Source organism: Pomacea canaliculata, linkage group LG12, assembly GCF_003073045.1.
Source record: "Pomacea canaliculata isolate SZHN2017 linkage group LG12, ASM307304v1, whole genome shotgun sequence".
In the NCBI taxonomy this organism is placed as follows: Eukaryota; Metazoa; Mollusca; class Gastropoda; order Architaenioglossa; family Ampullariidae; genus Pomacea; species Pomacea canaliculata.
The window spans coordinates 2,353,234-2,368,281 of record NC_037601.1 but is presented as its reverse complement, the minus strand read 5'-3'; the positions used below and the strand labels follow the sequence as shown (position 1 = coordinate 2,368,281).

General features: G+C 39.5%; 1 protein-coding gene across 3 annotated transcripts; it reads right to left on the bottom strand.

The window, feature by feature from the left end:
• Positions 1-139: 139 nt before the first annotated feature.
• On the bottom strand, positions 140-15,048 carry LOC112576962 (endonuclease/exonuclease/phosphatase family domain-containing protein 1-like). Of its 3 annotated transcripts, none has more exons than XM_025259858.1 (9): positions 14,077-15,048; positions 8,473-9,921; positions 7,825-7,876; positions 6,857-6,964; positions 6,261-6,386; positions 5,415-5,553; positions 5,060-5,113; positions 4,262-4,402; positions 140-2,780 (listed from the first exon to the last, which is right to left on the bottom strand). In XM_025259858.1, exons 2-9 carry the CDS (start codon positions 9,483-9,485, stop codon positions 2,593-2,595), a joined length of 1,821 nt encoding a protein of 606 aa, XP_025115643.1. In that variant the 5' UTR covers positions 9,486-9,921; positions 14,077-15,048; the 3' UTR covers positions 140-2,592. The 3 variants fall into 3 exon arrangements, with proteins under 3 accessions (XP_025115643.1, XP_025115644.1, XP_025115645.1); XM_025259859.1 differs by lacking the exon at positions 14,077-15,048 and adding an exon at positions 13,017-13,537; XM_025259860.1 differs by lacking the exon at positions 14,077-15,048 and adding an exon at positions 10,383-10,397.

Below are 15,048 nucleotides of genomic sequence, written 5' to 3'. Positions count from 1 at the left end.
TTTGCTGGTTTGATTGTGAATGCATGCATGTACAAGTTATAGTAAGGATGACAACTTTTGTCTAGGATCACCATTAAAGCACATTGTTAGTCTCTATTGATTAGATACTTGCACACCAAAAAAAGAAGACAACAAGATACAGGTTCTTGACAGTGCATTTGTGGCAGTTTATAATCTCATTTAGACAAGTGCCTGATATCTGGCAATACATGCAGGTGATGCTCTTAACAACTTAACAACACACCATCCTTATGCAACTGGCCTTTCTGCAGGAGCTTCACCTCACAGCACAAAATAAACAGAAGATAAAAAAAATCTAATTTAAGAAAAATATCCATTATTATTTTAGCAGGGTTATTTGACAAGATGTGTACTAGCTTTAGCTGGGAAGCTGCCTCCTACTGTTTGCTGCCTTGGCAGGTATAAAAACTGAACGTATAAATAAATAGGTCTGTTTGACACACATTGCCTGTTGACATTCTCCAAAATCTACTACAGGCACCATCTCATGTAAATGTTATGAGAGTTTTTAAAAACCATTGAAACAATTGCTCATGATGAGTCTATTAAAAAGCTGAATGCAAAACTTAGTGATTTACACAGGGATGGTATCTTGACCACAGTTACATACAACCATGCTATATTAAAGTACAGCTATTAAAAAAGTATACAAGTAGCTTACACAGAAAGCATACTGATAAACACATCAGACAGATTTTTTAACAGTGTTCACAATAAATTCTATCTTGCCTCTACAACTGCAATGATTGTCAGTGCAATGTATGTGAATCGTAAATACCCTGGTAACTATAACCATATACTGCTGCTTGAAGTATAGCAGCTGCTTATAAGCAAAACAACCATGTGTGACTGATCGTCCCCTTGAGATATTTGCAAATCAGCAGATATTAATATATCATTTATATATTCTAGGTGGTAACCTTTTTGATAAATGCTTAATATTCTGGGATGTCTGCCCAACCAAATGGCAAATAGAGAACAGTGGGGTTTCAGGAAATTTACTGTTAACATTTCAAAATCTGATAAATGCTGTATAATTTGAGGATTTCTTTTAGACACAATGGAAAAAAAATTGGTCAAGTTTTCCAGATGATGCTTCAGGCCAACACATGGTTAAACAGGAGTACAGTACTCATTATTCACATTTGTATGTAAAAGTTTTAAATTTATTGACGTCATACTTAAAGCAAAACACAATATATTAAGAATTTTCACTCTCCAGCAATTGCAAATCTAAGATGTCTGTTTCTATTATGGTGCATTGTGACTAAAGATGTCCTCTGCCCCTTTACTGTAACAATAATACTACAATTGCTACATTGAAAAGAAAAGTGTCCGAGTGATATCAGTGTTGCAAGGAGTATGCATTCTGAGTGTAGCCTTGTAGCCTTTGTGCTATGTTCATGTGAAAAAGGATACATTCGGTTATTTTAATACAGCAAATCCTACACCTTAAACTCACCAAACCCCCACCCAAATTCATTATATTCTTCACCCCTTCCAATAAACTGTGTTGGTTTTTAACAAAGGCTGTCATTCCATTCAGTCAGCTCCTAGGGAACATTTTTTCATTTCAGAATCCCTTTGTTTCTCTTCCCTGTACATTTACAGTGATTGAATAGTGTAATGTGATATACAAAGAGTACACACTAAAAACTCTCTCCATCTCTGACCCTGTTTAATTAACCACTAGAAAATACACAGTTTTCAGAAGATTTAGTGTGCATCAAATGGTTATTTAAATAAAAAAGCATACTTTCCAAAATAAATTCAGCGGTGAAATCATATTTCACTTTTTAATATTTTTAAAACAAGGCTGTATTTGTACTTGAGTGTTGTCACAAGCAGTAATAGGACTATACAGAGAGGAAACAATCTCCATACACTTAACAGGCATCTTCAGTCTGTTAATTAACTGATCTTGTAATAGGAAGCTAAGACTAATGTGACTATGTCATGCACATGCACACCAAACATGCATGTGCACAGCAAACACACATGCATACACTAGCATTCCTAGCATCCAATAAGAAGGAAAGGCACATAAGTTAAAGGTCAAGACAAAACTTAACTTTTCTCTGGAAACACATCGAGAAGTGCACAGACACAGACCGCCGTCAAGTGAAAGAATTCTAAGTGCCACATTTACTTGAATTTCTTTCAGAGAATGTATCCAAGTCACTTGCCATAGTTTCACAGCCACACTTACGAATGTATCACAAGATTTGCATGTTAAAGCACACCTTTTCTGTTGCTTGATGTGGCTGTCCACTGCACTTGTTGTGACACTAGTGGGAAATACTAGAATCACACCGAAGATGTCCTGACGTTGGTAAAAAATGCTACAAATATACTGAAATGTCTTTCCTGATTGATAGAAAGTGCTAGCACCACTGCACAAAACAAAGGGCGAATCCACCAAAAAAAGAGTTCTGGTTTTGAGGAAACCTCTTGCTACTAGGAAATCACAGTCATTGCCCAAGCTTATTACAGAGTGGAGGGTAATATCCACAGAACCTCTGCTACACCATACTGGCAGGTGGAGCAGGGAGGCCTCGCACATCTAATTTTTCAGGAGTCACCTCCCACAAAGAATTGTATATCCTTGTCTTTTTCAAGAGACAGATCACCTTTGTCCAAGTCTTTGTTGGTATAAAGTTCGACATACACAGGGCAGTGATTACTAACAAAACCACCCCATTTCCATCCATCAGGAATCCAGTGACTAGACAGTCCATCACGCACCACACCCGAATTACCTGAAACAAGGACAGTCAATGAACATAGAAATAAAATTACATTCTTACTGCAGCTTGGAAACATAAGGAATTTAGCACCATACAGGATATTTCATCACCAAGTACTATAAAGATGGCCTCTTCTGTTTGTGTGACATCTAGTGCTCTTGTTTTTTATTCGCTTCATTTTTTTTGACTGCAGTCATGCTGTGTAATTGACATGTGTTAGATTTGAAGTGTCACAACTCGACCGTCAATCCGACAAAAAAAAGCAGAAGAAGGAGAGGAGGAGTTCAGCGTAGGCCAAGAAAATTTGATCTTAAAGACAGATGTAAATCTGCACCTCTACCTTCTGCTCTGCTTTTTAATGTTCAATCCATCCAGAACAAAGTTGATGAACTCGAAGGACATTTCAGGCAACAGAGAGTTTCCATTAAGGGTCTTCTCTCAGATCCTGTTGTCACCTGTAAAGGTTCCTCAAGGCTGCTGATTGTCTCCACTACTACTATATACTAACAGCTGTAGATGCCCTACAGATAAGAGATTTCTTATAAAATTTGCTGATGACTGCCTTGCTGTCACTTATGTGATAGTGAATATGTTTGCAGTAGAGTTCTGACTCTGTAAACTGGTGTGATAAACACTTCCTTATCGTGAATGCCTCAAAGGATATGATTTTTCAACTTTTGGACAAACAAGCCTGAGGCAGTCATTGGCACTATCGATGATGATGCCATCGAGATAGTCGACTGTTATAAATATTTAGGTACCATCTTTGATAGCAAGCTTAAATGGGACACCAAGACTGACATGATCCTCCCTAAGAGCCAACAACCTCTGTACCTACTATGGAAATTCAGATCTTTCTCTGTCAGCTCTGTCATCCTCACTCGTTCTATTAGTCCTTCATTGAAAGTGTCATCACTTTTTCTTTCATCTCTTGGTTCCACAACCTCTTCCTTGAACAGGAACAGTCTTGTATCCCTATTTAATATCTGTTCCAAGATCACCTGGATAAGGCAGAGGGATTTGGCAGCCTTATGTCATCAGCAACTCCTTAGGAAGGCATCATGCATCTTCTGTATGTCTGATCACGTGTTTGCATGCGAGTTTTCACTCTTGCAGTCTGGCTGTAGGTATGCGATGCCTGTATGCAGAACCAATCATCACCGCAGTTCATTCCATGTGCCATTCACTTGATAAACTCTTTTAGCTGTGATCTTGTACAAGCCTGAGGTGATCTAAGGTAATCAACTGTATCTACTGTTTCTGGAAGGTGTGTGTGTGTGTGTGAGAGAGAAATTATGTCAATATCTATGTATTATCTAGTACGAGCACTATTTTTAATTGCCCTTGTGGATGAATAAAGTTGTATTCATAAAAAAAGATAAGCATCATTTGGCTGTGGATAAATAAACACATATATACATGCAAATAGGCAGATATGTTTACCGAACACATCCTCACATTTTGACCTTAAAGACACATAAAAGACAACTGACCAGTCCACAAAGCCTGAGTCTGTTTACTGATCCAGATGTTGTCAAAGCACTGGCTGCCATCCGTGTTACTTCTGCTGATGTTGGTTGGAACATTTGTACCAATGCAGTTTTTGTAACCCTTTGCCCTCAGCCTGGTGAATTCTGTTTAAATAATATTCATCAATTTATCACAAAGCACCCACCAATATTCTGAAATGCAAGTCTGCCTGGCAGCCTAGGCTTTTGTGTGTTTATTGACTGTTCACAGTTCAGGTTATCTTGTTCAGCACCAACTGGATGTGTTTTTTGACCAACATAAAGCACTTTTTTAAACAGGTAATCATGGTGGGGCGCTCTGAGAGTCTTGAATGCAGTTAAAAGATGCAAACTGATGTCATATGAGCACATCTCGAGACCATCAGAACGTTGCAATGACTAGAGGTACATTGTGCCACATGGGTATCAAACTAACAGGTACATATGCCACTGGCCTCCAGATGCCAATGTTCTGTTCACTTGGTTATCCACTTCCTCACAGGGAACAGTTCAGAGAGGTAGAAGGTAGAGGCAAGTGGAAGAAACAGTATGCAGACTTTACTCAGCAGATCATAGAAAAGGGGAAATGGCTAGAGAGCGTTGAGAGTTGATGGTACAGTCATCAGTATTTTCTAACAGCCAGCTATGATTAAAGGACTGAAGATAATGATGGCAATGAAAATAGTACATGACAATTATCAACAATAACATACAATGATAGTCAGCAATAATACACGATTGCCAACTTACGATACGAATCTATACATCTCATGGTAACTCTACCTTCAGCATCGGGCTCCAGGTTGAAGTCACCAGCTATGATAACATCCTTTTCACCTGAAAGTCAGAAATCAGCTAATTTACACGAGTAGTGTTTAGTTCTGTGTTCTTAGGGACACACTGGAAATTGTTTTCCTAAATACAGTAGTGTTAAAATACTACTAATTTCTGAGCACCCAAATACCATTTTGTCAGTAGTTAGTCAAAAGCATCTTTCTTTACCAACTTTTCATTATGATTAATGTCTAAAAGGACAAACAAAATATACAGGCTCATCCGTATCTACCGAGATCAATGCACTGCTGAAATTAAATGGTTTTAGTCTGTGCACCGTCCGATGCTGGTGGGCATTACCTACCAGGAATATTGTCAGACAGGCAGTCTAGAACATCAGCCATAAGGGCCACTTCTTCCCTTGTGCGGCCAGAATTTTCTCCTTCCAGACCTGCTGCCTTTAGATGTATGCTTACAACCACACAGTCAAGCTGCTTGTTCACCTGGCAAAGAGAGAAAGATTGTTAAAAAGTTTAGATGATAGGCAACATAATGCAATATCTTTATGAAAATAACAGCCTCGTCCAGTCACAATCTCCTTCGAGACTTTTCTCTTGAATCATGTGATGTGCAGCTTAATGCAGCTCAGTGATTATTTAGATTATCTCCACTAATTATTTTTTTATTACAAATGTGTCTGCACACAAAGAAACTTTTACTGCATCTTACCATACAGCTTCATATCATAAATTATAAACTATTCATGAAACCCTTTTCCAACTTGTGCGTCTATAAATCTTTGGTTTGTTACAAGTGTCTATGTAAACACTCTTGTGGGCCACGACAAAGCAAGGTATCTACAAATATTATGTACATTCTTTTCTCACTCTAAACAGTTTTTCCCATTCATTGTCTTCATTATAGGTGGCTCATATCATACATAGCTACATTATTTTTTGTGCTTTAACATTTTCATATAAACAGTCAAATAATAATAACAAGAAAAAAAATTTGTGGAGGTGAGCTCAATATGCTGGGGGGAAAAGACTACAAACCAACCCAGGGTTAAATATACAATAAATATAAGCATCAGCAAATGGCATGGTGTATTTTATCATACAAGGCTGGAAATACAGGCATTCAGCAATAGCTTTTTTGTTTTGGGAAATGCATAATAGATTAAGAAAAATAATTCTGAAGGGGGCCTTACCTTAAAAAACCCAAGATAGGGCATGCGAGCAAAGGGAGCTTTCTTTTTAGTTTTCTCAAGAAGCTTGGCACTTACTAACTCAATTTTCTGAGAGATATCATACAAAAATCCATTGTACTCCACAGTCTGAAAGAGAAACAGACAAATACTATAGCTGACAACAAATTTTTGGTCTTCTTTGTACAAGTGCTAGAAATTTTCTGTTTACTAGCAAGCAAGCCTGAATAAACTTCACGATATCTACTTTCCTGAACAAAATCAAAATAATTTTGGAATGAGATGGGGACATGGCAAAAGACAACTGCGATACAGAAACTATCAAATTAGCAGGCTGATATAACATTTCCAGAAAATATATATGAGTCAACTCCATGATATGAGTGACATAGCTTTACTTGTTATTTTTATGTCCAAACAAGCTTTCAACTTGACTTGATCAAATTTAGTTTGTGCTAAATACTTTTCATGCCTTCATATTTCAAAAATGAGATAGGAGTAAAAAGAGATGTTGTTCAGAAAGTAAAAACAAGCTTCTTGAAATATTCTACCGTCCACCAGAGACGCAGCAAACATCTGACAAATGAATAACAACTCACTCGAAACATTCTACCTGCCACCTGAGACACAGCACACCTCCAATTTCCTCGATGTCCCTGCCACTTTTTAACATTTGGCAAAGAAGGGTGATTCAGTTCTTGGCAAATCTGTGAAATATGATTATGTCACAAGCACATAAACTTTATAATATATTTAAGCTATGTGATGTCCTTAAAAAAAAAAAAAAAAAACAAAAAAAAAAAAAAAAAAAAAACCACATACTCTCTTCATGTCTCTATGAGAATAGTATCCATCTATTCATGCACTAACTTTTTGGCATCTACCAAGAAAATTTAACATGGCAGCAAGAATGCTAGATGGCTGTACAGGCAGTCCTCGACTTACGACACTGTTCTGTTCCTATGTCGAGTTGTAAACCGATTTTCACTCTAAGTCGGAACGTATGTACATATTGTACATAAATCTTATCCTAACACAGTAATTATCAAAAAACTTATAAAAAAATAGTTTAATAATGAAATGAAAAAGGAATAATAAACAGTAATAAAAAAAACACAAAGTTCGTGTTACGACGATTATAACGTCAATCGTAACCACGAAACATCGTAAATCGGGACTGACGTAACCCGAGGACCGCCTATACTTGCTGCTAAATGTTACAGTGGTCTGAGAGTTACAGTGGGGAAAGTGTAGTGAGAGGATATGTATGCAAATGTGTACATGCACACATACATGCACAATGTGGGTTGCATCATTCTAAGATGGGATTTAAAGGTGAGTCTCATGCATGGCAAAAGGTGAAAAGTGTTGTTGGGCCCAGGAAGTTCCCAGGTGATGTACAGCAAGCTAACATGTGTGACAACATGGGAAGTTGAAGCTGGGGTATATGTGCCCACACATGCACATTCACAGTCTATCTCAAAGTGCACATGTACAATATTTCATTACTTCTTACGACTTCTTTCTCTCTGATATCATGTAAACAGATGCAGCATACAGAACTTACTTCTTCCAATGCCTTGTCATGTGACAGTTCCTGTACTGCTATTATTCCAAACCTGCACACATGAACAAATGGTTTATGCCAAGTATTCTTGTATGATTAACTCTACTGTGATGGCTTGAACTTCAATTGTGACTGTGCCCACAGTTTGCTGATGTCTGCTACGTGTGTAGCTGTGGGTGACATGATGATTTTGAAATTGTCAAATGAGGAAAGGAAACCTAAAAGACAAACCTACAACTTAAGATTTAAATGTCCTTAAGTACAGAATTGGCATTAACTGAAACTAAGCCCAGATCTATTGATCGTCATATTGTAATAAGATTTATTTTCACCTGGTTAATATTGTGTTTGCTACAACTTATTCAAAATAAGAAAGTTTGTCTTAAAAGAACAAAATGGAAAGATTTTTATAATACTTGCACAGCAATAGATATGCAATAAAATTTTCTGCTTGCAACTAAGGACTGCTAACTACTGCATAGCAACATCTGTGTACTACCAAATGAGATGAAGCAACACCTGTATACTAGCAGGTGAGAGGTAGCAAGATTTGTTTTAATATATAATCTCAACACAATATTTTGTTTTATTATACCACAGTTATAATCCAAAACCTCAATTTTGAAAAGAGTAAAAAAGGGAACTAACCCATTTTCGAGGATGGTCATACAGATGACATCCTTCACCCCAGGATTACTAACTTTGTCTAGTGAACACTCCTGGAGGTTCCAGGAAGCCAGTCTCAGAGCCCTTTTGTTGTTGTGCTTGAAATTAAAAGGCTGTAAAATTTCTGGGCGCTTGGGTACTTCAGCCAATGGGCCGAGCACCTGCAGCAAATTTACTAAGGATGTGCTCAGGTCCTTATGGTTGTCAATCTTTTGATCAACACTTTGCTGTGAGGGCAAGCGTGGTGATGGGACATTTTCATGGGTCATATTTGTGCCACCATTCAGGTGAGGATACTGCTTTGAGCTTGGTGGTGTGGGAGATGATGGAGAGGATTCATTACCTGTTGAATCAGTAACAGTCAGGTGTGGACGAATAGCACTAAGGATGCCAGGCCCAATGCCTTTAACTTTTACCACCTCATCAACAGACGAAAAGGGCCCATTTTTTTCTCTGTAGGTGACTATGTTCTCAGCCATAGTCATTCCTAAACCTTTTATTTTTATGAGCTGAAAAATGTTGGCAGAGTTGATGTTGACTATCAAGTGTTGAGCACTTCCTCCACGCGAGTTCTTGGTCTCACGAATACTTTCACTGTCCTGTCGACTTTCTCGCATAGAGCTGTCTCGTGAGCCTGGCAATGGCCGTGATATGATGTTCACATCAGAACGTATCTGATTTAGTTTCTCTGCCCCAACTCCTGAAACTAAAGCTAAGTCCTCGACTCGCCGAAAACCACCAATCTGCCGTCTGTACTCTATGATGTTTTTAGCAATAACTCGATCCACACCAGGTAACGTCATCAATTCTTCTTCAGTTGCTGCATTAATGTTCACGTAATTATGTACATCCATGTCATCATCGACTGCAGTCAGATTAAAAGTTGCACTGAGATTTCGACGATGTTTCTTCAGTCTGGGTCCTTTATAAGAACCTCTGTACTCCACAGAATCACCTTGATGTTGAGGAATAAAACAGCCGTTTACTGCTCCCATCTTCAACACTCTCAATTCCTCTAAATGGTTGAGATGGAATTAAAAAAAGGGAGGGGGTAAGGGTCAGTGGCTGCTACCCAATACAGCTGCTCTCCCTTCTGAAAATATGTTCTTGAGCATGAACCACTGACCCAGGTGAAGGTGGCATACTGCTTGAGAATAGAAGCTCCCACAGGATTTCTTGTTAGAGACTCAAGATGATCTGTCTGAGCCAGAGAACACTTTGCTCACAGCAATGGCAAAATGAGGCTGCTCCTCAAGAAGTAGCATGCAGCCTATATTCTGCCAACAGCATTGTGCACTTATTCAGGAAGCATGCACCATAACAAAAGCTGCTGCATCTCTGTGACACCAGTACAACACTGACAGCAGGGCCACACACCTGTTTCCTTAAAGACAATGTTGATAAAGTCCACCTGCTGATGCTGAACTCAGCCTACAAGGAAAACCAAAAACAAAACAAACAGATCTTAAAATGCTTTGTATGACATGACCCACAATCAGGACATTTATAAATTACTGAACAATAAGAGATCTGTAAATTCTTGATAATTGTTATTTTAACAATATACTTTAATATACGAACTTCTATCACCTATCTTATGCTAGTTATAGCTATATATGGCAGAACAGTGATCAATTTGTTGTACAGACCTGGCGTTAAGTCTTCCTCATTTCTCTATCTCTCTCTCTCACACACAAATACATTTTTAAAGTATCCTTCACAAATTATTGCAAATGTGGGTTGCTATATTCCTTGTTATTGAGATGTGTTGTATATGACACAGCTCTCAATATGCCTGCACTACACATAAATCTTAAACCCCAGAAAAATGTCCTACTTTCTTTGGTCAACCTTTTCACAGAACTACTTAAAGATGCAACATCATTTCTTACTTCATGTGTGACAGTGTACGTTCTATGTGTCTGGAAGACAAGTGCTAGGCGAGGAAATACCACACACTTAAATGCTACAGCCCTGTTACACACTTCCTTCTTAATTTGAATAATTCATTAATTCTTATAGATAACTTTGTCTGCCCTTTCAATCAAACTAGCATCAGTCATATAGCCATATTTACTATTTATAGTAGTTGTTAGGAAAGAAAACAATCTGTTTATATTCCACTTATTTTTTAAAAAATATGAAGTCACTGTAGAGTGTAGAACATCATCTATTGTCAGCAGAAGACATGCCAATCAAAATCAGATAAGGCTAGCATTCCAACAATTGTGTGTCCGTCACACTGGTGTTTGGATCACAGAACTCACTTTAGGCCTTATAGGTCTGGAGTCTGGAGAGTGAGGATGTCTTAGTGGTCAGTCAGTGTGCTTTACGAAGGAGCAGAAGGCTATTGGGTCAAGACCTGCTTGGAAAACTCCCTCTGCCTACCCAGCACGGGAGATAAAGACAGCAGAAGAAGAGGATTGGGTGTTCAAGGATGGTGTCCTAGACACAAGAACTCGCTGCCCTATGACCTCTAGGCTACTGGAGCTTTAACCTTTTATCTTTTATACATGTCATGACATGGCTTATGGAAAGAGAGTGTTCATGCTAACATACTCTGAAAGAATGAGCTCATCAGTTCTTTATGACGCTTTCTCTTGTACACTCTTCATAAAGTACATATCTCAAATAAAACACTTTTTTTTTTTTAAAGCAGCTCATGCTCTACGAGAAAACAAAAAGCGGTGAAACATGTTTTTTATTCTGTGGGCACCATAGTGTGGTGAAGCACTCAGTCCACAGCTACTTTCCAGAAGCAATGGATGGGAGTGAGTAACCTAAAACAAGATAACCGAAAAAATGCACAGATAAACATTTTAACATTACCTGAAGCTATTCATGTGTCAGCAGTACCCCAGTGACTGAATAAGACTGTGGGACTGATTAAGATTGTATCAGATGCTACAACTGATTGGAAAGTAGAACACTTTACAGCAGCTGTAATGACAAGGTCAGGCTCAAAGTACAGAAATTTTTGGCAACCTGCATTCTTTCAATTTTCTTTTGCTATCTCATTGTCTCTCTCTTTTTCTCTCTCTCACAGAGTACTGTCATGACAAGGACTGAAAAAGCTATTCAGGAATGTGCAGGTGATTATACATGACAGGAAGGTTCCAGTTTCACTAGGGTAGCCTGGTTTCTAACCAAATTCTTTTTTAATAGGTAATTTTTTTCAGAGCCACAAAATCCGATTTAACTTTTTTAACTCTCCTATTTGGTAGATAAACTTCCCTACCTTTTAGCCACCAACAATAACCCCAACCTCACCACTACTTAACTACCATAACTTTAAATTTTTAACCTCTGTATAGTTCATTGGTTCCCTATCAAGAATTTAATACACACACACGTAAACTGGAATGGTAATCATCCCCTAATTATAATGCCAACCCCACCAATGAATATGCTTTATGTGCATATAATGCCATGTTCTGCTTTTACTAGCACAGTGCTGTTGATTTTGACAGGTAACTTTGTGATCTGTGATGTGTCTACTCATGATGACTGGTTACCTGGCAAGAACAGAGCAAAATTACACCTTGTAACATGTCATTCTTCCTCTGCCTCTACCCCTTGCCCCTTCAAAGTGTTAGGTACATTCTATTTCAACACCCAGCACTATAAAAGAAAGCTATTCAACGCTCAGCCATCCAACCTCTAACCAGCAATGCAACTACTTGCCTGCACATATGCACATACATACATTACAATTCTGTATAAATACATATTTATATTATTATCTATGATCTAAGACTTGGTGTTTTCACTATATGCTTTAGGAGGTTCTCACACACGCATTTCAATGTTGAATACATTTGCATTCTTATTCATTATGTACAAGTCTAAATGTACTTTAACTGTACTTCTTCAGACCAACAGATGTTGTCATTGTGTATATATATATAGAGCAGCCACCAATATCTGGGATGAGAACAGCATAGCCTGATGCCGTTCTTATCTGAATATACATGGAACCCCTTCCCACACCCAAGGGACAGCCACTAGCATTCTCTAAATTGGGTCTAATGCACTGAGCATGTTAAACTTATTCAGTCATGATGGGTACAAAGTTCCTGTCTGTGAACCTCTCAAAGCTCCCATTGCCTAAATCCACAGGAGAAGTAGGTGGTTCAACATATCTACAGAATGTGGAAGATGCTCATTCCTTCAGAGCAGCTGCTAATCTGGCAGGTGAGTTCTCCACCCATAGATCCAAGCAGTAAAACCCCACTCCTCAGTTAGCCCCCAGAGGTACATTGCCCCTCTTGGGATGAGAACTGCCAGCTTTCTCTCAATAGAACACACAATGGAACGTAATCTGCTATTCTCTGCATTTTGTAATAGTACAGGTCATGCATACCAACGATCAGTCAGTAAAGTACATTGTCATACCACTCCCTGGCTACAATTTGCTTTTCCTCTTAGCTAAAATATAATATAATGCTGCTTGCATATTCATAGTCAAGCTGCACAATAAAGTTATTTTTGCAAACAATACAATTTTATAAATATGCTGAAATTACCTTCTCAGAGGCCATAGTTATGAAGCTATAAGTTGTTTCCCCAGGGCAAAATGAGGAACTCAAGGAGAAGCATATTGTTTCTGAACTTATAAAGCAGTGTCCAGACCCTGCAAACACTGTTATATGTTTCTTTACACCAGGGCACCTTTGCCTATGGATACAGGTTTGTATTATGCATCCCTCCCTCTACTATCCCACATGAAACTGAGCTTTTCCTTGTTCTTCCACTTCTAGTCAGACAGTACAGCTAGTGTGCAGTACATGTCCCACATGCTGACATACAGGCATACAAAGGGTCAGCGACAAAAGGTCAAAGTACACTGCTTATGAAGGACCACAATGTATTATTTATAGTGCTCTTCCATAAGTACTTATAAAGAATTCATTGTTATTTTACAGTTGTTCCATTCAAGAATAATACAACAACTTAGTTATTTGTGCAAGGTAAACACAAAAATTAAATGAGTTCAAACACTATTACATGAATGATTTTAAATGTATGGCACTTGGATAATCTAGGAATTTTTTTTTTAAAGCATGTATATACAACTTTTTTTTTTAGTACTGATACTTCTAACCCTTTGAAAATAAAACTTCCAAAAGGTGAGATGAGGTTGTTTTTTTATTTTTTTTTAATTTTTACAGTGCCACAATGCCATGCTGTGAACAGAGAAGCACCTATAGGCCTCACACTGGGGCGTGTCCTGATACGATCAGTGCAGCATCAACAAAGTCATCAAAAATGAACACACTAATTAGCCGTTGGATTACACCAAGGATGCACCGCAGACAAAACACATCTGTGACCTCGAACTCTAAGCCAGTTTCATCTGCATTCACTTAACTGCTGTCGATATGTCTATCCACCAGTCGGTAGCCGTGATGGGTTCGCCGTTAACGCTGTCACAAGACACTAAGAGCATTAGTCTAGCCATCCTCACCTACGACCCACTCCATGAAAGCTCATTTGAGGCCCGAGGTGGTTAGTAAGCCAAACAATCACGCGTGAAGCCCTCACCTGCCCACGAATCATGTGCTGGTGGGAGTGATGTAGACTTACCCGCCAGGGAAATGCCACTAAACGTCTCGATCGCACATCTTCCGCTCGGAACTGAAGATTGCTGGCATCTTGGCCTCTCCTCCACCGCTGCTCCTGGCTGGGAGAGTAATCGAACTTGAAAACACCCCGAGAATGTCAGCCACTCGTATTTCCAAAAAGGAAAGCGCATATCCGCACGAAAGTACTCCGACACCCAAGCTCTGTGATCGCCTGGCCACACGCTGCTGACACGAGGTCAAAGGTTACAGCACGCATGCGTGACTAGCGGCATCCCGTTACGCCTGTTGTCGGCTCCACGTATCTGTGCTGCATTCAAACAGGTGGGCTGCCGGCTGCTGCCGTCACAGCCAGACACGGCCTGTCAGCAACCTGCCCCGTGCGTGCATCAAGGCGACTGAATGTGTCGATTGGCCGCGGGTTTGCTGGTTTGTTTGCTTGTTTACACACTGCGCGCGTTTGTTGTTGCTCGGACTCATCGCGCGCCTTGAAGACGTCACGTGACGCGCGGTAGTCACGCTGTTGCCGGAGATCGACAATTAAGGCGGGTACCTGATCGATGGAGGCTTTCAAGCGAATCCGGATGGAGCGCGTCTGGCTCTTCCTCCCTGTCGATGTCACAAATGCTGATCAGATTAAAATAATAATAATAAAAATGTGGCGCGGCATATTCCGGAGCCTGATGGGGGCTGACGGATGGATGGAGCTGCTCCTGTGAAGACAGGTCCCGCTGTGCGAGGACGGACGTGAGGAGCCTGGTGATAAGGCAACCTGCCAGCTGCTGGCCGCTCGGCGAGAGGTCGAACACAGAAGAGTGCCGGGTCATTAGCGATGACCGCCTGCTCAGTGTGTGTAAGTGATCAGCCAGGATCCCATCAAATCGACAAACAACGACAGGCTGGCTCCGCTCCGCCATATCGACCACAGCTCGTACAGTCGGTTACGTGAAGTCCCACCCGAATATACCCGCTAGTG